General features: G+C 36.1%; 1 protein-coding gene across 2 annotated transcripts in view; it reads left to right on the plus strand.

Moving 5' to 3' along the window:
* Positions 1-23,161, plus strand: part of EIF3H (eukaryotic translation initiation factor 3 subunit H) — a 93,970-nt gene that overhangs the window by 19,830 nt on the left and 50,979 nt on the right. For both annotated transcript variants that reach the window (XM_036103548.2, XM_078072075.1), the window contains exon 2: positions 573-729. In XM_036103548.2, the coding sequence (XP_035959441.1) occupies positions 573-729 (157 nt within the window). The remainder of the gene's footprint in view (positions 1-572; positions 730-23,161) is intronic.

Genomic DNA, 23,161 nt, shown 5'->3' on the forward strand with positions numbered 1-23,161 from the left:
GTGCTGGAGACTTTGTTCTCTTTGTTTTCTCTGTTACCAAATGTTCCCATTGTTGCTTCCTTTGGCTTAATGAGATGTTCTGTTCAGGAACCATCTTGAGATGTTGAGAAATTGTCAAGGGAACGGTTTGCTTTCAGGTTTTCAGGTAATTGAGTTTTTTATCTCTGTGTCTTATTGATGGTTTTATCATCTGTGTCAGGAAATTATCGTGCTGTTAAGAGATATTAATAGGACCACTTCCTCTGTAATAATTTTGGATTGAGGTAATACTGTTTGAAGGAGCTCCTGGATGCCAGATCTTTTGGGAGCCTTGACCTGAAGGTCATGAGTGCTGTACGTGGACATTTTTGACATGTCTTCAAACTCCAGGAGTTACAGATGTACATTTAGATTATGTGAGTTTTATTATTTCTGTCAGAGTAAAGGAATTGATTTATAAGAAACTTGGTTAGTTCTATTATATAATTTTGTGATTTTTGCAAACCCATAGTATGGTTCATTTTTTCCTTTGAAATAAAGGAAATAGAAACTGTATGGATGGTTGTTAAGGTCACTTCTGTATTTTCTTTTAGGTGGTATTAAAAATAATAAAACATTATCAAGAAGAAGGACAAGGAACTGAAGTGGTTCAAGGAGTGCTTTTGGGCTTGGTTGTAGAAGATCGTCTTGAAATTACCAACTGCTTTCCTTTCCCGCAGCACACAGAAGATGATGCTGACTTTGATGAAGGTAAGGGTACTCCTTTCATGTGTTTTTGCAGTGCACACAGATGGTTTTTCTTTTTTTTTTTTTTAATTTTTTTTTTTTGAGAGATTTTATTTTTATTTTAGAGGGAGAGAATGCATGTGAGTGGGCAGAGGTACAAGAGGGAGAGGGAGACAGAATCTCAAGCAGACTCTATGCCAAATGTAGAGCCCAATGTGGAGTTTGATTTCATGACCCTGAATCATGACCTGAGCCAAAATCAAGAGTTGGATGGTTAACGGACTGAGCCACCTGGGCACCCCCACAAATGGTTTTTAATATAGTTCTCACCATAACCTTTGATTATCTCTTATTGGGAGTCTATCAGGCCAGCCTAATTCCCTTGATTACTGAGTTTCTTGAAAAAATCATGCAAATTCTTTGAAATGAGGATTTATATAAAAAACTTCATTAGTTTGGCCTCATTTGGAATTTAAGATTCTCATTTTAGTAATTTGGATAGGAGCTGTGCTGTTGTTAACTTTCCCATGATGAAATCAGCTTGCAAATAATTTACACTGTGAAGGGTAGGGATCATCATTATGTGTCCAACATCCATTTTCTTCTGTAGTATTTTGACTTAACATTTAAGAGGATGAGCTTAGGGTGCCTGGGTGGCTCAGTCGTTAAGTGTCTGCCTTCGGCTCAGGTCATGATCCCAGGGTCCTGGGATCGAGCCCCATATTGGGCTCCCTGCTCCGCGGGAAGCCTGCTTCTCCCTCTCCCACTCCCCCTGCTTGTGTTCCCTCTCTTGCTGTGTCTCTCTCTGTCAAATAAATAAATAAAATCTTAAAAAAAAAAAAAAAAGATGAGCTTAACTATTTCAGAAAGAAGACACTGAGCATAATTGCTTTGTTAGCAAAGGCCATTAGTAGTTAAAGTTCACACCAAAGGCCAAGGTCAGTAACCTGAAAGATTTTTTTTTAAAAATCTAGTTAAAAATAATTTCCCACGTGTCTGAACACTCAAGGATCATTTTCTATATAACTTTTTTTTTTAATGGTAAGAACAAGTAGTATAATTTACCATCCTAAACCATTTTCGAGTGTACAGTATAGAGTGCTAACTATATGCAGGTTGTTCTGGAACAGATCTCTAGAACTTTTTCGTCTTGCAAAAAACTGAAACTCTATATCCTTTGACCAGTTCCTCTTCTTTTCCCCCTTGCCAGCCTCTGGCAACCACCATTCTGCTTGCTTACTTGCTTGCTTCCTTCCTTTTTTTTTTTTTAAAAAGATTTTATTTTTAAGTAATCTCTATACCCAAAGTGGGGCTCAATCCCATGACCCATAAAAGTGAAATGAAATGATGCGATATTTGTCTTTTTAGAGACTGGGTTATTTCTTTTTTTTTTTTTTTTTTTTTTTTAAGATTTTATTTATTTATTTGGGAGAGAGAGAGTGAGAGAGAGCATGAGAGGGGAGAGGGTCAGAGGGAGAAGCAGACTCCCCACTTAGCGGGGAGCCCGATGTGGGGCTCGATCCTGGGACTCTAGGATCATGACCTGAGCTGAAGGCAGTCGCTTAACCGACTGAGCCACCCAGGTGCCCAGAGAGACTAGGTTATTTCACTTAGCTTAATGTTCTCAAGGTTCATCCATGTTATAGCATATGACAGGATATCCTTTTATAAGGCTGAATAATATTCTGTGGTATGTATATACCACTTTATCCATTCATCTGTTGATAAATATTTAGATTGTTTCCATCTCTTGGCTCTTTTGAATAGTGTTGCAGATACCTCTTCAAGATCCTATTCAGTTCTCTTGGATATATACCCAGAAATGGGATTTGCTGGGTCATATAGTAATTCTATATTTAATTTTTTTAAGAACTTCCATACTGTTTTTCATAGTGGTTATACCAATTTACATTCCCCACCAGTAGTGTGCAAGGGTTCTGATTTCTTCACATCCTCTCCAAAATTTTTTTTCTGGTTATTTATTTATTTTTTTGATAGTGATCCTTCTGATAGGTGTGAGGTGATACCTCATTGTGGTTTTGATTTCCATTTCGCTGATGATGAGTGAGCATTTTTTCATGTGCTTGTTGTCCGTATGTATTTTTTGAAGAAATGTCTATTAAGGTCCTTTGCCTGTTTTTTAGGATGGTTGTTGTTGAGTTGAGGAAGATCTTTGTATATTCTGGATACTAACACTACCTTATCATATGTATGGTTTGCAGATACTTTCTCCCATTCTGTAGGTTACTTTTTTACTCTGTGGATTGTTTCCTTTGCTGAAGCTTTTTAAGTTTGATGTAATCGATACTGTCTGTTTTTGCTTTTGTAGCTAGTACTTTTGGTGTAATATGCAAGAAATTATTGCCATGACCAATGATAGGAAGCGTCTTCCTTATTTTTTCCTCTAGGAATTTTATGCTGGTATCATTCTGCTTTGATTACTGTTGCTTTGTAATATGTTTTGAAATCAGGAAGTGTGAGGCATTCAGCTTTGTTTTTCTTTCTCAAGATTTTGGCTATTTAGGGTTCTTTGAAATTCCATATGAATTTTAGGATTTTTTTTCCCTATTTCCATAAAGATGCCATTGGGATTTTGATAGGGACTACATTGAATTTGTAGATCACTTTGGGTAGTATGGACATTTTAACAATATTAAATCTTCAGTCTACGAACACAGGATGTCTTTCCATTTCTTTGTGTTGTCTTTACTTTCTTCCACCTGTTTTGTAGTTTTCAGTGTACAAGTTATCCCCAGGTGTTTTATTCATTTTGGTGCTGTTATAAATGAGATTTTAAAAAAATTTTCCTTTTTGTCATTTGTTTTCTATGTAACTTTTAACTGATGACTTTTCACTTGGATAAAATGTTACTTATGTAATTTGATTTCACATACTCATAGTACCTTGAAGATATAATAGACACTGAACATATTCTTGCTAAGGTTAGTACCTTGATATTGCAATTTGGTCTTACAAAAATCATTTTTTCATTAAAGTAATACCTTTAGAAACTAATCAAAGCTATTTTATTCTAGGCACTTGGGTATTTACATTTTTAAAAACTTTTGTGCAGTATGCACCTTTTTGTTTTTAAGCTGGCCAAGCTCTCCTTGTTTCATCTAAACTGTATATTTCATCTGAACTACTGTGATACTATCAGATTACGGTTGGGATTTCTCTGCACTCCATTCTGGCAGTATTAGGATATCTCAGTTCCTCTGTCTACCAGCATATCTGGAGATGCTTAATTATATTGCAGTAATAACTATTTTAGAGTTAGAAGACTAGAGGAGAAGACAAGGGATTGTTAACATAGTTTTTTTGGTTTGTAAGTGAGGAGTCTGAGGGGTTCACTTGAAGTGATTTCCTCAGTTACTGTGTTAGTGGCATAGTTGGGAGTAGAATCCTTTCCAGAACAGTTTATATTGTCACATAGTTTTCTCAAGGTAATTAAATTTGTCTTATAAAATTCTCAATTTAGAATATGTGCAAGAGATAATGTTCAGTGCAATTATGGCAGGTGAACAAAGCAAAACGTATTTATTAATTTTAGATCTTGATTGTTGGATGCTGACTTCTTATGGGCTTTCAGGTAATTGACCAATATGCTATTTTATTAATACGTACTTTAAGAAGCTCATTAAAAAGTGTTTTAACAACATGGACATAAGAAATTTCAATTTAGTGTTAACAAAAAAATTGCTGGACATTGTGTGCTGTGTACTATATGTATGTTGCCTATAATTAGTTGTTACTCTGCACGTTTGAAGGTGTTATCAGTCCCATTTTCCAAATTAGGAAACTGATCCTCAATAAGACAAATAACTTGTCAAAAATCATTTAACTGGGAATTTATAGAATAGGGCTTTAAATCTTCGGGTGACTGGTTCCAAGTCTCATGATTTTCCTGTTGTTGCTTTTGGACAATTAGTGAAGTGGAAGCCAATGATTAAAGGGTATAGAATGGGGAGCATCATTATTTTGTAACTGAAATCTGCTTTTTGGGTAAAACTAAATTTGTTTTTCTTGATTTATCTTTAGAAGCGAATATTATTTGCTATTTTTCTTATACATGTGAAAGATCTACGATAATACTCTATATTTCTTCCTACCCTTATATAATCAGTCTGGAATTTTAGGTTCTCTCACATAATTCATTTATTTGTCTGAATAGGCTTTACTATGTAGTCACCATTAGATTTTTATGAAACCTAGCTAAAAGCTAAATTTTCTCATTATATGGATATATCGTGGAATAGAAGAGCCCTGCATGTTATTTTAAATCATTCTAAACATCCATTGTTTTACGTACTGCTTTTCTGTTTCTTTATGCCTGCTAAAACTAATATTTATTTAGGGAAAGAGCCTTTTTTCTGCCCTTCACCTTATGGAAGTAAAGTTCTCACTAAGTATTTTGTAATTTTAATGATTACATATTTTGAGTTGCTTAGGTATTTGTTTCTGTGTTTTTGTTTTGGTGCCTCATGTAAAGTGGAGATTTTTAATCTGTGGTCCCAAAGTGAAATGTTTTAAATTAGGGGCTGACAAGCTACAATCTGTGGGCCTGCTTCTGCGTGTAAAGTTTTATTGGAACACCGCCATGCCCATTCATTTATGTATTTTCTGTGGCTGTGTTCCTGCTGCAGTGGCATAGTTGGCTAGTTGTGACAGAGACCATATGGGCACCAAACCTGAATTTTTTTTTTTTTAACCGTCCAGCACTTTAAGAAAGTGACCACTTTTTTTGTGTATGTATATATATATATATTTTGTTATTTTCCCTCTCTATAAGGTTAAAGAATAAGGTAATTAGTTGTCTCTTTCCATCATAAATAGATGACTTTTTATTTGTTGCTTATTCCTTTCTAGATGTTGTCCTTAATATTGACTCTGAGTCCAGAATGTATTGTGGTCACTGTAATAAAAACACTGATATTATTGGGTATTTGTTTTACTGGTACATCTGGAAAGTATCAGAAGATGTAGTTTTTCCTTTATTTTAGTGCATTTTTCCTTTACCCCTCCTGCACTCCCCACTCCCCGCCCCCACTGAGTTGTTGATGTTTAGGGGAACTGTCTGTAGATATTAGGGAAGAAGAACATTCGATTGACGGTTGCAGACTTGTGAGCCAGGTATAGGTTTCTGTGAAAGTAGAGTGTTTCTGTGAAACCTTTGTCAAAAAGCGAAGCAGTTACTATTAATTTATATAGAAAACATTTTGAGCATTCCCAGACCCAAAAAATAACTTGTTAGGCTTTTCTGGTACCTTAGTACACATCTTGCTAATGGATGCACAAGATAGCTCCAGATAAAGCACAGATGCTCACAGGCACAGTTCAGAGCGCTGGCACCTTGACGCTGGGGAAGATTGTCAGGGCCACTCTTGCTGCTTGGCATGCGTGCTACCCTCCAAAGGTTCACTGCAAAACAAATGCCGAATGTTATTTTTGCTTTTTGCCTTTTTTTGTAAAAGTGAAAATTCTCTTTGGATTTCTTTCAGTAGGTCTTTCAGAAAAGTGAAGTGGTATACCGCAAACTTCCAAAAGCAGGGTATGCCTGTGTTATGGAAAGGTAATGAATGGTATGAGGCCAAAAAACTTGGGTGGGAGTCTCAGCTCTATACTTAGATCTATGTGACATTGAATGACTTCAGTTCTGAACTAGTTTTTTCCTGACTCTGTACTATCTTTCATTTAGCACATGTTAATTGCTCACTTACTGAGTACTAGAAATGTAGCTGAAGGATAATTTCTTTATGAGATCAATGCCACCTTGGATTATGTTACAATAGGGTGATTCAAAACCAAGAAAACTGTTGGGCATGAAGTTTTTCTTTTTTGTTTCTCTCCATGAATTCGCTTTTTGTTTTTTCAAATGTGATAACTCTCCCTTAAGTGGCTTAAATCTTGATATTACAGGATTTACTTTGTAGTTAAAAGCGAGATAACTTGCTCATATTAGAGAATATATGCTTTTTAAAAACTGAGTAGAAAGACTCATATTAAAATTCCCATTAGGGGGCACTATTATCAAGCTTAGGAGAACTGGAGACTAATTTGTTTTCTCAGACATGCAACCCGAGGCTTGCTAAAAGGGAAAAATATTTTCATCTGATAAGATTCAGATACTGTTTTATACAACTGAATTCCTTAAGTATGTTATAAAGTGCACTGAATTAAACACAGATCCAGTAACTCACTGTCTTATTTTTCAGCAGACTAAATCAATTTAATATTGCAGGTGATATAAGAAGCTTACTTTATTCTGCATCAGAGCCAGATCCATAATTTTCATATTTGGAATGGACAGATTTTTTATTTTGCTCTCTTTAAGTCAGTCCAAAGGATGATCCTTAGACTTCAAATAAGTTTTCTTCAAAAACGAAGCATGAAGACTATATTGTATGAAAATACAGTTAGGGGAATGAAATGATGCCTAACTTAGGCAGTATGAACGTGTGTAGCATGTAGAATTTCTGAAGTAATTCTACACGTTGACGTGATATAGACACACAGAGAGCTTTTGGCTTTTTTGTTCACTTTCAGGTACTTGAAAATTATTTTTTATTATTCAAGTTTAGTTTTAGAACAAGAAATAACTACTTTAGACTGTTATATACAATTATTTTGTTATCATTAAACTTCCAAAAGAAAAGAAGTCGTGTGGAGTATTAGACTTTTCAAAGGCTAAATACGAATTGGCAAAAATGTAGTTTACAATAAAATGTACTGGGAGTACTTTTTCAATGCATAGGTGTTATTTTTGTATCACTGGGTTCAGAGAGAGTAGGTTTTATCTAGCTGCCTTATTTGCAACACTCTCCACGTAAGTAAGCCATAGTTTTCATTGGGGAGAATCTCTGCTTAATCACTTGCTTCCTGAACTCTCACCTTCCTTCTCTTTCTTCTTAGTTTGCCTGAAGCCCACACCCATGGCAAAAACTGCTTGAAACCTCCCCGATAATTACTGTTTTGGCTTTGTATTGCTTTTGAGTTCACGGAAGAGTTGAGTCAGGATAGAGAAAGCTTTCGTATTTTTTTTTATGCAGATGGAGACATTTTGTGACAAGATATGATGTTTACTTACTGTTTTGTATTATTTTCTATGTGAATAATCAGTAATCATTGTGATCGACACATTCACTTTTTAAAAATTCCTGTTTTACTGCATTTTTTTCAAAGAGTTTTTCTTGGTGCAAATATTAGAAATATATATAGAGCGTTTTGGAGTGTGTTTTGAACCTTATTGGAAAAGTAGGAGGGTGTTTACTTTGTGATCTCAGGTCATTAAGAGGTATGATAAAATGTTTCAAATAACTCAGAAGAAAATTAGTTCTTAGTAATTCATTTTAGCATTTATTCAGCAAATTGCATTGAATGGGTGGTGGAAAAGATCCAAAGATAGGAAATCCTGGTTACTACTTTGAAAGATTTTAAGTGGGAGAGAAATATGTAAAGAATTGTGGAACAGACTTGATAAAAGTCTAGAGTAAGGGAGGACAAAAAGTGATGGGAATCCTCAGGTACGAGCTACTAATTTCTTTTGGGGGATGACTTCATAGGAGAGGTAAAGTTTGATTTTGTAAGTGGGTGTTGTTTGTATTTTAAGTAATTTTTAAAGAAGTTGTTTCTTGTGAGTTTGTTAGAATTATTCACATTTCTGGGCCCTCATAAATAACAAACATGTCTAGAAATAAAGAACAAATTATTTAATATATATTCAACTTGGCATCTTAATTATTTAATATATATTCAACTTGGCATCTTTATTGTAATTATGTTCCTTGACAATATTTTTCAAATTTTGTTGCTGATTTTGTATCCAGGTGGGGAAGCTGCTTTTGCCGTCTAGGCTCTTTTGATACATAAAGGACTCCTGGCAATAATTTAGTGCCATGTTTATGGAAACCTAGGACCCTGCTGCACTTAGCTCTTTTTAAAATATTTAGTAAATATTTAAATATGATATTTAGTGAATTGTAAATATTTAATAAAAACATTTCATATATATTTCATTTTAAATGAAACAGTGTGTATGTAGGTAACTAGAGAGAATCTGTACACTGAATTATTATATAATTCTCCTGGGTACTGATCTCTTTGTTGATATTCATGGTAGTATTTTGAAAATGTTAAACCATTCGTATTTAATGGCTTATCACTGAATATTCAGGGCAATGAACTTTAGATTATTGCTTAAATTATTTTGATTGCTCAGAAAGCCTATGGTTTGTGATTTGAAACTAACTTAAGAGTCTTACTTTATATGTTTAGTCTTCAGTTTATTAAGGTGATTAGAATATGAGACATACAATCCAAATGTGAAGCATCGATCCCAGTGTTTTTATGATTTTTTTGTTCTTTTAGTTTGGGTGTCTCAAGATATTAAATACAAAAGTAGGAATAATGTCTAGCTTCATTTTAAAAGTTTGAAGAAATTTTTTGCGTTTATTTAATGTTTTAAAATTTAGGTTTTTTTCCCTTTTAAATGAGTTGAGGAATTCCTGTGCATGGAAGGATGTATACTATTGAAAATGTGGTCAAGGTAAAAGATTTTTCTGCTTAAAGAAATTAAAGTGCTTTACACTATACCCTCCCTTGGTCCCTAAAGTGTAAGTGCTATGGTTTGGAAAGAAACCAAGTAAAACGTGTTCAAATTTTGTGCAGACTTAAAGTAATACTTTAAGATTTGAAAATTACAGGTGGATACAGTACTTAAATAGTATTTAAAATTCCTAAGTTTCCCAAGTCTAAAAGTGTAATCCTTAAATTACTGTTCCCAGTGGTTTACATTTTAATTAAATAAAAATTGTCTTACTTTTGAACCACAACAACTTTAGGTATAGATATTTGAATTTATTACTGAACCTTAAGGTAATAACCATTAAGAATGAACTGTTTGGCACTAATTAAAATGTCAAAAACCACAGTTACAGTGTGTAACCAAAGATCCTTGCTGTTTCTGTTTTTCCAAAAATTGTCGTAAGCAACACAATTCAAGCTTGCTTCCTGTCTTGCCCAGAAATGCTAACCAACTTATCTCACTAGGTGAAATTTTCATAGATCTTGAAACTTTTATTCATTTGCGATTACTCTTCAGGGCTTACCTATTACCACTTTCTGAGTGGTGGTTTCATACCTTTATCTCTTTCCACGTTGGGGGTTATTTGCTGCTTTTATTTTTTGGTAGTAATTTTTACCCAGTGCATTTTAGATGCTTTCTAACATATTTGAAAACAAAGGCAACCTTTATTTTGGCTTAAGTAGCAATATAGTGGTTACTGAATGCATTGTAATGCAACCCTACATCTCCCCACTATCCTCAGCTCCATACACATTCACCCTTTGTTTTCTCTAACATTGAACCTGCAGACATTGTAATATACAGACCACCTTTCTTCCCCACTTGATTGGTGAGAATATCACAAAATTATTCCAGTGGTCTTTTCAGAAATAGATCTAATGACTGTTTTATAGAATTGGATAGTGCTGACTTCATAGAGGTCGTTTTTGATGGCAGGTTACTAACCCCACACTTAGCGGCTGTGGCTGTAGGAGTCCAGCAGCGGAGTCCTAGTGGGACTCTTTGGACTTGGAGCATGCCAGTAATAACCCCGGCAGGCAGCAGGGCAGCATCGGCAGCTGCGGTTGTCCTCAAGCCACTGTAGCTTCCAGGCTCATCTGCTCTCGCTTTACTCCCCTTTCCTTTTCTTTATTTGTTGTTCATTTCATCAAATCAATATTTCAGAGGGAACCAGGTGCCAGGCATTTCCACTGGCTGTTGTGTACCTGTATTTCTACTAAGGATGTTTTCTGAAGTGTTCATTATTTAAAGACCTTAGCTATTCTAAGCAATATATTTGACTTGAAGCATGGGAAGATTTGTTAGCACTTTATTTTAGTGAATTAGATTATGAGTATAAAGTAAAGCTTAGGTTGCTATTCAGGTGAAAGTGTCCAAAAAATATTTTTGTGTAGTTGGAGAATGACTTGGATTTACTAGTATATATCGGCATATCCATATCTCCACGTGTGCAATTCAGAGTGTTCCTGTAGTTTTGTTAAAATAATTTTGTTCCTAAAAATTTATACATCATCATGTATTTTTCACTTTCATAGTGGAAATATTTTATTTTTACTTTTGATCTCATTTAGTAGTGACTCCCAGAATTTTAAATGAAAGCTTTTCTGTCAGTAATTTATTCTGTAAATAAATGTACTTGTTTTAAAAAGTCTATTACCAAGATTCTTTTGGTAATGTGAATTCTTCTCCTTAGATTTAAAATTTCTTCTCCTATCACTCCCATCACCACTCCTGCCCTGAAAATGTAGTCAAGACAAAACACTGAAAAGATTTACTACCAGAAGAGAGTAAAAGGTTTTGCGAAGAGTGCTGACCTAATACTTTGATGGGTTTTAGCCATTTTCCCTGGTGATCGCATGAGGAATGGGATGGTATGGACATGAGATGAAATATTAAGATCACTGTAAGCCATATCTGGGTTATTTCCATGTTCCTTTAGGAGATATTTGACCTAACTAGCAGTGAGACTGATGTTCTGTCAGAATCCAGGCTTGAATTTCTTTCGAATTGTCTCTTTATTCTCTGGGCAGCCTGATAAAAAATAATAGCCAATTTCACATACATGGAAATGATGTGTGTACACATAAATACCATTATAGTCTTAGTTAAGAGAATTCCTAAAATCATTCATAGATCTTGCAAGCATTTTTGAAAGGCATAAAGGGAAGGACATTTAGACTGAGTTCTGGCTAAAGTTTGGGTAAAGTTCTGGCTTACTGCTAATTGAAATCATGGGTCTCTTCAGCCTCAGTTTTCACATTTGCAGAGTAGATCACAACAGGAACTTTTGTAATTCTTTTAACAGATGGGAGACTGGGGCTCAGAGAGGCCCAGGTTTAAAATTAGCCACAAATTCAGAATTAGAAACCCCAACATGAAATGTGTAATCCACTACAATTTAGGGGGGTTGTCAATAATCCCAGTATTTTGTCAAAATCACTATGAGTGAGGGATATAGATGCCTGCAATTGTAACTTGTAGGCATGATTTTTTTTTTTAAGATTTTATTTATTTATTTGACAGAGAGAAGGAGAGCACAAGCAGGGGGGGAGCGGCAGGCAGAGGGAGAGGGAGAAGTGATGTGGGGCTCGATCCCAGAATGCTGGGATCATGACCTGAGCTGAAGGCAGACACTTAACCAGCTGAGCCACCCAGGTGCCCCAGGCATGACGTATTTACTTAAAAGTTTACTTCTTAGTGTTATCAGTTACTGTCAGCACTACTGGAATCAAATGATTGTTTGAATTTAACGTTAAACTTCAGAAAGTTTCCTAAGTTTGTGTATGTATACTAGGTATTAAATAAAAATGAAGGGCAATTCTAACCTTTAGGTCAACAGAAAATTAATGGTGATTGAATATATACATTCAGCTCAGACAGAAGAAACGCGTTTAAATACTGAAAGCACAGCTTCTAATATTTTGCTAAATGGAATGAAGAAAGTAATTAACTATAGATTAATCTGGGTAGATTAAGGGAGGAATATAGTTCATATTAAATGCCACTGAATGCAATTACAAGCAATAGGTTGAATAGATGATTTAATTTAATTTAGGAAATCAGTGTTGACTGACAGAGGAAAACTTTCTAGAATACATTTCAGATGACTTAGACAGTAGTGACTGTCATGTGAATTTCTGTCTTTACTGAGTACACAGCATTGTTAAGTGGTGTGTTGTACACTGTTTCCAGTCTGCTGTGACTGCCATCTGCACAAGTGGAATGAAAGAGAAGAGAGCATGGAAAGGAAATGGATCAGTTAGTTAGTTGTAAGGAATCTGTGTGAATGCTGGGTGCCACTAACGAAACACTGAGCAGTAAGTGGTTTTCCTTTGTAACCAGTAAAACTAGCTGCCTCTAAACTGGATGTGTGCAACCCGTACACTTCTCACAGTTTACCTTTTGGATGTCATGGTGTGTACCTATGGTTGAGACCGACTAGGAAATCCGGGGACTGTAACTATATTGTGCTACCCTTTTCTTATTCTTCTCTATCTTTGGTTATAATCTTTTTGCTGCTTCAGTGTTTGGCACCAATATTGAGGTAGATGTAATATTCCTAGCATGTTTACTGTGCCTAAATGGAATCTTTTTGGGAACAAATTATGCCATAAAACAAATTTCCTGAGAAACACTTAAGTACTTTTGAAAAAAGTCAGTAAGACCTATAGATAGGAAAATCGCTTCAAAATCTTATAAGTTGTAACCAACAGAGCATCATATGAATGATGGAAAAGTTTTGTATGGGTGAGAGGAACTGACTGGTAGAATCTAACCTGTGTACCTTTGTCAGTGGATAAATCTCTTATTTGAATCTGAGGTTTATAACTAGTAAACAGTTCTTTTTATGTGCATATGGTTACCTTTTTGATGTAAACATGTGAGCCCTTATAAAACTGTGTTAACCATGAGTCATCTGGTACCTTCTTAGGAATTAACATATACTTATATAGATGACTAATAATACAAAGCCACCGTGGTTTCTGTGGTTTTACCTGCCATAGCTCCAGTTCCAAAACATTTAAAAGGAGACCCGCTCTCTCTTTTTAAATTTTTTTGGACGAAGAGTTGTCTCATCAGAAAACTGCAGTAACTTAAGCAGATCCATAACTGGGGGGAATTAATAACAGAAAGTTTTTGTTGACACCAGGAAGTAAATTAAATAGTGCAATTGTGGTAATGAGTACCATATATGATAAGCTTGAGCCACCTGGGTTTTATTAGGATGCTTGATACTTTGATCACAATATTATTTCAAGGCTTGTCTATTTAAATTGCTAAGGTTTCTTGTCATCTTTGTGATTTAGACCATAATTCTTTTCACTGTGAAGAGTTTGTTTTGTTTTGTTTTGTTTTTTTAAAGAAAGGCTCTGTCCGAGCCAAAATTCTAGGGAGGTGCAAGTTCAACAGCTAAATCAGCCATAGAATGAGAAAACCAGTTAAATAGAAAATTAAAAGCTTGAAAGTATAGCAGTTGAATAGCAAGTTCATCTGACCTTGCTTCTCTTTAGTTTTTTGCGTGGATCATAATTACACTTTTTTTCTTTTAAGATTTTATTTATTTATTTGTTAGAGAGAGAGTGTGTGCACAAGCAGGGGGAGCGGTAGGCAGAGGTAGAGAGGGAAGCAGGCTCCCCGCTGAGCAAGGAACATGATGCAAGACTCTATCCCAGGACCCTGGGATCATTAACCAACTGAGCCACCCAGGCCTCCCTACACTTTTGTTTATCATATGGTAGTAGAGTACTATAAGGACATTTCTTATAATTGAATTAATTATTGATTGATATAAGTATGTGCATTTAAAATATAGGTTTCATGCTTTGAGAATGTAGTACTGCTATCGGTTTTCCGTAAGTTGGTATTAAGTGGTTTTGATGAACGTCTTTGAGGATTTATGAAAGATTTGAACTATTTCACCCATAATGAATGAATTATATACAAATCACAGAATTTATTTAATTTGTTTGATGAATTATCTTGCTTTGTCTTTGAACTTGAAATTTTAAACTTTTGTCTGGTATAGATGAATGAAATTTTTATTGATCAAAATCAACAGATTCTCTGTCCACTAATTTTCTTTACTATATAGTCTTTCACAGGTATTTAAGGGCATCTTTGTTATGTATTTAAGCAAATATTTTGGGTTGGGAAAATAAATATTCATTTTGACTAGTAAGGGGGGAGAACAGGAATGATTTAGTAATTTAAGATATTGTTGTCCGTAGCATAATATATAATACTCATTGTTAAGTACCATTTTGAAAATTTACATTTAAAATGCTTTGTACATGTATTCATGTGCTCATTAATTTTCACTGTTTCAATTTTTGAGAACTCCTATAATTGTTGTAATTTGGCTTGAAGTGTCCATGTCCAGTGTAACTTTTAAGCCTGGTTATGGGCACTTAAAAATATAATGGTCTTCTTTTAGTGTATCTTATTTGCCCTTGGCAGTGAAAGGAGTATATGGAAGTGGCAGTCAACAGCCCTTTTCTCCTTCCTGATAAGACAAAGGAGAAAAGTATTAAAAGTAGGAAACGATGTGAACATGGGAAGAGTTGCTTACTGGGAGTTTGTAACATTCTTATTTTGGAAAGATAGGGAAGTATTTGTAAATTTAGGGATATGTGACTGATTGATTGAGCAACGATGAACTCATAAAAAGCAGAGAAGCATAGATTCAGGAACAAGCATATAGGCAGAGAAAAATGAGAAGATCTGTCAATTAGAGCGAAATCTTGGTTCGGGGGAATAGATAGGGTCAGATTATGGAAGACTTTGAATGCTTGAAAAAGAAGCATGAATGTGAAGCAGCTGTGAATCATTCTGGGTTCCCCAGCAGAGGTGTGATAGTATAAAATCAGTATTTCGTGGCTAGAGGCATGAAAAATAGATGGATAATGAGGGTTTGAATGAACTATGGGCATAGCAGTAAGAATGAAAAGGTGAGTACTAGAGAGATGGAAGAAATGGCAAATGAGATCAAGGTTATACACACATTTTGAGAGTTTGACTTCAGATATCAAATAACTTTAATATCTGAAATATTCTAGAAGAATTAAATTTGTTTGTCATCCCTTTCCCTCTTGAATAGTTTATAAAAAGCACTTGTTCTGTGATGATGGTACGTATTAGAGAGCAGATAGGTATAGTAAATGTAAGCTGTTGATAACCAACAGGGGGATTCCTGCACTTAAAATACCAGCATTACTAAAATATTAAATATTTAAGATTTTTCAATTCAGGGAGTTATTCGGTCCATTTTGAAAGTACATACATTGTTTGGAATACTTGATGTGATATGGATGTGAAATGATATTTTTAGTTGTGTCTTAATGTAATCCAGCCAACATGAGTTTGCTCCTTGGTGAGTCACAGATAGAAACTATACCAGGTGAGTTGTCGCACGAAGGAAACTATTTGTAGCAAATAAGGAGATCACTGGGAATAACTTCCAAAGCCATGACTTCCTGAGCAAGGGTGAATGGGTTCCTTTTATTTAGGGTTAGGATGAATATTTAGGTAGGGAAGCCTTGTCCTCTATGTAGAGGTGGGCGTAAGGCTGCACATACATCTTAAGAAAATGTGCCTATACATACATTGCATATTGTGTAGATGAGGCTTGTGCTCCTCCTTGGGCAGAAATTTTAGTATTATAATGAGGTAAAGGTAGTTGTCAGTTATTCTAGAGGTCATGTCATAGTCCATCTGTGCAGGCATGAGTTAGGGGTTATGCTCAAAATGGTCTGAGTGGTCTGGGCGGGTGGAGGGTCTTGTTAGGGCAGTTGCTATTGCTTGAAGGGTGGTTTTGGTTTCCATTTGCCTGTGTTAAGAGATTAGCCAGAAAGAAGAGCTTAAGGAAAAATGTGGGACAGAGGTCAGTGTGGTAAAGCAGGTGGACAGTAAAGGTCAGGTCTTGGGGTCTAGCTGGTGACATTGAGAAGATTAATCTTTATTATAAAGATCCTAAGATCTAAAAGTAGAAATAAAAGGAAATCTACTTCGCTCTTTGAATGGAATAGTCCATTCATGGGATGGATTCCTTAGACAGTTTACGCCCTTTTCTTAATAGCTTTTGCAACTTGTTGGATTCTTTCATTTAACAGACATTGGGGCGCCTGCGTGGCTCAATTGGTTCAGCATCGACTCTTGGTTTCGGCTCAGGTCATGATCTCAGGGTCGTGGGATTGAGCCTCATGTAGGGCTCCGTGCTCAGCGTGGAGTCAGCTCAAGATTCTCTCTCCCTTTCCCCCTGTACCCCACCCCCGCGCGCACGCGTGTGTGCGTGCTTTCTCAAATAAATAAAATCTTTAAAAAAAAACATAATTACTGTGTGCTAGCTATCTCAGGAGCTTTGCCAGATATTGAGGAATAACAAAATGAACAAGTGGAGGAGAAAGACATATACTTAAAAATCTACAATTCAAAAGCCTCTTGCTGCTTAATTAATTTAACAGTTAACCAGATAATCACAAATTGCGCTAAGTACCATGGGAGAAATAAGCAGATGCTTTAATGGGTGGTGTCCTACCTTAAGCAGGTCCCTTCAAAGAGTCTCTGATATGGAGGTATATTTGACTGAATATTCAGTCGAATATTCGAAAGTATATTCAGTTGAGGTGAAGGATAAGAAGGGGTGAAGATAGGCTGGGTGAAGAGCCAGGAGTGAAAGAAAACCAAGGCAAAAGCCACCCCTGAGGTGGGAATGAGCTTAGCATTGTTTAGCGACTCTCAGAAAGAAAGCTATTGTGTGTCTGAATAAATCCTGCTGAATGAGAAACAAGGGGCTATGTCATTGAGAGCCTTGTAGGAGTTTGGGTTTTATTAATTAAGCAGCAAGAGGCTGTTGAATTGTAGATTTTTAAGTATATGTAGTAATCTAATTGAATTGATGATTATCATGTTCTTTATAATTCTGTGACCTAATCAGGATTTGTGGTGTTGCATTTGAAGTATTTATGGAAACTCAGCTTGGTGATTGCATTCATTGGTGATAGTGTTTACTCCAAGAAAGTTTATCCATGGCTACTAGATAACCTTCATAAACATAAAACAAAGTTTGTCTGCAGTCTTTATTTTTTATTAAATTTTTCATTTTGGGGGCACCTGGGTGGCTCAGTCCATTAAGCGTCTGCCTTTGGTTAGGTCATGATCCCGGAGTCCTGGGATCCAGCCCCCGAGTTGGGCTCCCTGCTCAGTGAGGGAGTCTGCTTCCCCTTCTCCCTTTGACCATCCCCCCTGCTCATGTGCGTGTGTGTTCTCTCTCTCTCAGATGAATAAATACAAAATCTTTAAGTTTTTCATTTTGGAATCATTTTAGGTATACTAAAAAGTTACAAAGACAATACAGAGAGTTCCCCTGTAGCCCTCAACCAGGCTTCCCCTAATGTTATCATCTTATATTTTTTTTTTTTTTTTTTTTTTTTTTTTAAATTTTTTTTTTTTTTTAAGATTTTATTTATTTGCGAGGGAGAGAATGAGAGACAGAGAGCATGAGAGGGAGGAGGGTCAGAGGGAGAAGCAGACTCCCTGCTGAGCAGGGAGCCCGATGTGGGACTCGATCCCGGGACTCCAGGATCATGACCTGAGCTGAAGGCAGTCGCTTAACCAACTGAGCCACCCAGGCGCCCTGTTATCATCTTATATTACCGTGGTACATTAATCTCATTAAGAAATCCAGGTACATAAGGTATATTACTGTTTTTTTTTTTTTAAAGATTTTATTTATTTTTATTTATTTGACAGAGAGAGAGAGATAGTGAGAGAGGGAACACAAGCAGGGGGAGGGGGAGAGGGAGAAGCAGGCTTCCCGTGGAGCAGGGAGCCCGATGCGGGGCTCGATCCCAGGACCCTGGGATCATGACCTGAGCCGAAGGCAGACGCTTAACGACTGAGCCACCCAGGCGCCCCAAGGTATATTACTGTTAATGGAACTCCAGACTTTATCCATATTGCACCAGTTTTTTCCATTAATGTCCTTTATTTTTCTGGGATCCAGTTCATAATCCCACACTGCATTTAGTCATGTCCTGTTAGTACCCTCTAGTCTGTGATCATTTCTCAGTCTTTCCTTGTTTTTCATGATCTGGGTAGCTTTGGGGAGTACTGGGTAAGTATTCTGTAGAATGTCCCTCAGTTTGAGTTTGTTGATGTTTTTTCTTGGTTAGATGAGTTTCAGGTTTTGAGGGAAAACCTCACAGTGATGAAGTGCCCTTCTCATTACATTCTATTAGAGGGTAGAATGATACCCTCATCACACCACGAGCGATGCTAACTTGGATCTCTTGGTAAGATGGTGGTTGACATCCTTTTTGAATTACCATACTATCTTAGAAATCTTTATAACTTAAGGAACCATTAGGACACAAATTTTTTGGTTGAAAGATCTCTCTTGGAAGAAACAGCTTGAATAATTTTCCTCCTTATACTGTATTCCTAATAGTTTAGTATTTAAACAACATGGGTAAATGTTATATAGTATGTACCTTACTGTGTAACTTTTCACACAGATGAGATGACACTTTTGCTTTTGCTTATATACAGTGTGCCATCTTGGACATACTGTTGGGTATCTAACTTCATACAGGTGAGTTAGGATCCACCTCTGACTGAATCTAAATTAGATGTTGGAGAACATTCATTGTAGCCTATCAGCACTTCAGTATCAGGAATATTTGATGACAGCAGTTAACATTTCCCATGTGTGGTGCTACACGATGTAATTGGCATAGTTTGTTTCCACGACACAATGCCTTTTATACAAAGGAACCCTTCATCCAGCTTCCCTTAATATTAACACCTCATGTAACTGTGGTGCATTTGTCAAAACTAAAAACTGGTATAAAACCATTAACTAAACTGCAGATTTTATTTATTTTATTTATTTAGATTTCTCCAGTTTTCCTACTCGTGTTTTCTGTTTTAGGATTTGACCCAAGATACCATGTGCCTTTAGTTGTCATTTCTCGCTAGTCTCTTCCAATCTGTATCTTTTCCTTGTTTTTCCTGACGTTGACATTTTTGAAAAGTACTCTTAGCTGTTAGGCCTGTTGTCTGTCATTCTGAGTTTGACATTTTCTCATGATCAGATTAAGGTTATGGATTTTGAGGAAGAATACAAGTGAAGTGCCCTTCTCATCACCTTATATCAGGGGCTACATTAACTCAGCATGGTGATATTAACCTTGGTTACTTGGTTTAGATGGCGACTGCCACATTTCTCCGCCGAATAGTAACTGTTTTCCCTAGAAGTGAGTCGTAAGTCCAGCCCATACTCAAGAGGAGGGGAGGTGAATTCCACCTCCTGGTGGGAGGAGTATCAGAGAATTTCTGGAGTATGTGAAAAACACCCCAGTAGTTAATAAATATTATGAGGACTGTTGGGTTGTATCTTAATTATCTTTTCAGTTATTATCATTCACTTTTTCTGGCCTGGATTCTCATCAGTTTGTTTCCCTTGAATGTAGCACAGTGGCATGTGGTAAATAGTAAAATATTTATTGAATGGCTAGAACTGAAACGGGGTTTGTGAATTGTTTACAAAGCTGAAGTAGTTAAGCTTGATCCTATAGTAGTGAGTGGAGCAGTTTAACAGTGTTTGAATGATATGAAAAAAAATTGTTTTAGTTTCCTTTGTTTTAATTTTGTTTGTGATTAGGGAATGTATTCTTCCCTAATTTTAACATATTTAGAAAAAAGTATTTTTTTTCATAGCTTTGAAGGAATACTGATTAGAGTAAAGCAATTTAACAAAATAAATTTAGACCAGAAGTCTTATTTTATGATTAAAGGTACCACCAGTTGAATGTTTTGAGCATACCCTATGTTTAGAAGGGTGGACTTAACTTGGGAAAGCATATAATTTCTAAGTAAATTAGCAGTGATAGAAAAATCCCTTCCTATTTCTCAAAAAAGGTGTTTAAAAGTACCAATGTTATGTTTAACCTAGCTTTTGCATTAAAAATGGACTCTGAGCCCTAAGCATGCTAAATATAACTTCCATATTGGATGGCACTTATGGGTTTACTTATGGATGCCTTTCTGGGTTCCTTTCAAACTGTCTTAAATCTTTCTTTTTTTTCTGTTTTTTAAAAGAATGTTGTTTGATCCACTATAAAGGAACAGTAAGCCGTGCTTGCATTTGACCATTGGTGTTTTTGCTAAACAGTAGCTAAGAAGTGAAGAGGTTTCTTCTTGAAGAACTTGAAGATTTTAGGAGATTGACAGTTGGCTTTTTTTTTATTATTATTATGTTATGTTAATCACCATACATTACATCATTAGTTTTTGATGTAGTGTTCCATGATTCATTGTTTGTGTATAACACCCAGTGCTCCATGCAGAACGTGCCCTCCTTAATACCCATCACCAGGCTAACCCATCCCCCCACCCCCGACAGTTGGCTTTAATCTTCTGTTTCAGCTGCTATGGCCACCACCCCACAAGGGTGTGTGTTCTCACCTGCTTTTTTCTCTAGGCAGTTCAGCATTCTTGTTCCCGGGCCAGATTATCAATGGCTACTTAAGATTGTTAAAATACTTTGTCTTCTACTTAATTATTTCCATTAAAAAAATTCTACATGGTTATTGGTGATTGATCTTCAGGGCCTTTACGTTTAAAAGAGAATAATCAGAGGGGTGCCTGGGTGGCACAGTTGGTTAAACATCTAACTCTTGGGTTCAGCTTGGGTCCTGATCTCAGGGTTGTGAGATCTAGCCGGGTGCGGGCTCCACACTCAGTCGGGAGTCTGCTTGAGACTCTCCCTCTGACCCTCCCCACCTAAAATAAATAAATTAAAACCTTTAAAAATCAGTCTTTCTCTCTTTCTTTCTCTTTTCTTTCTTTTTCTTTTCTTTCTTTCTCTTTCTTTCTTTCTTCTTTTTTAAAGATTTTATTTATTTATTTGAGAGACAGAGAGAGAACTAGAAGCACAAGTAGGGGAGAAGGAGAAGCAGGCTCCCGGCAGAGCAGGGAGCCCGACATAGGGCTCGATCCCAGGACCCTGGGATCATGACCTGAGCCAAAGGCAGATGCTTAACTGACAGAACCACCCAGGTGCCCCTAAAAAAATTTGTATCTTTAAAAGAGAATAATCAGAGCACTTGTGTGTTCATTTAAATTAGCAGTTTTGGTGAAATTTAAGGAAAAAGTTTGTGGAGTTTAGAGACTTTGAATGTCCAGTGTTACTGATTACAAAAATTATTGGGAAATAGAACTGTGAAATGGGTGGAAATATAAATAAACGTTGTAATTCATAAAATGATACAGTTGGGTGACTTAAGAATGGTGGACCTATAACTCATTTATATAACATAAATGTGTGTGTATGTAAAATTTATATGTAAATTCTTAATAGCCACACTTCTGTTACTGATACAAAAAATGTCTTGCATCTCTCAGTGGAAAAGAGTATTGAACAATGAAATTTAGGGGTAGGCAGCATTAAAGAGGTAGGAATTGACATGAGAGATTGGAAGTTTTCAAAAAGTGGGGAGAGTGGTGGGGAGCCATTTAGAAATAAAGGCTGTTGGGTGACCGAAGGTACTAAGAAATGCAGGGTGTGCTAATAGTCTTTTAGCTTCAATTTCCTCATTTGTAAAATGAAGACAATTGACTTATAATAAAGTGTCTATTGTGACCATTTTGTTAAACAGTTTGGCCTTTATATCATTGACAGTGAATAACTATGAAGGCTTTTTATGAGTATTATGATGTTCAGATCTGTTTTAAGAAAAAATATTAAATTAGAGGAAGACCATCAGAATATTGGTAGTGAGGATGAAGAGAAGGGGTAGATATGAGAAATTTGATGTCTTCTGAGTAAAGGGGTGGTTTGCATTAGTGAGTGACAGCTAACTTGTAGGCTAGGCTTATGAGAATCTGGAAATTGTGGCTTAAACTCATTTTGAATGACATGCGTTTTATTTCTCTGAATAATCAGCCTTTGTCACATTTATTTTATATCAGATTGATCAGTTTATTAAAGCTATGGTAAAAATAGGGTTGCCTCGGTGGCTCAGTTGGTTAAGCATCTGGCTCTTGATTTCCACTCAGGTCATGATCTCAGGGTCCTTAGATTGAGCCCTGTGTCGGGCTCTGTGCTGAATGTGGAGCCTGCTTGAGAGTCTCCCCCCACCCCGCTTTCAAAAAAAATAATAAAGCTATGGTAAAAATTATTTGGTATGTGAAACCAGAGCTACCCAGTAGCCATGATTGTGGCCCTCTGGTGTAGTGGTCAAGGCAATGGCTCTGATGTTAAACAGACTTGGCTGCATTTGAATTGATCTGACTTGTGAGTATGATAATACCATTTACCATTCTGGGTTGTTCTGGGGATTAAGTAAGAATGCATATAAAACAGTAAGGTGCAGTGCCTGACTCATGGTAAATACTGAATGAGCAATAGGTATTGTTATTTTTCACAATTTTGGGTACATTTGGGGTAAGATTTTGGGTTCATTGTATGCCTGGAGCCATATGAAATATATAGGATCTGTCTTCCACCATAGCATAATTTAATTTAATTGGTTGAGATTATACTTATCAAATTTCAAGATCAAGCCTTATTGAGTAGACTAATTTGCATTGTATAATAGAAAGTAATCAGGGCAAGTTGAAATTTAGATTTTTAAACAGTATGATATTTAATAGGAACAAATAAAGGTTTGGGCCTTGAGGGAAGAAACATAAACCATTACTAATTCAGTGTGAGGAGGACAGGCTTAGCTAGAGATTTCTGGTAAAGGGGGTAAAAAAATAGTTTGTAATATAATGCAGTGGGAACCTCACTCTTTGTAGTGGTTTTAAGGAACCTCCTTATAATGCCAGTTTAATTCACAAGCTCACTGGTGGAGTGGTCATCCTTACAAT

The sequence above is a fragment of the Halichoerus grypus genome, chromosome 5, assembly GCF_964656455.1.
Source record: "Halichoerus grypus chromosome 5, mHalGry1.hap1.1, whole genome shotgun sequence".
In the NCBI taxonomy this organism is placed as follows: Eukaryota; Metazoa; Chordata; class Mammalia; order Carnivora; family Phocidae; genus Halichoerus; species Halichoerus grypus.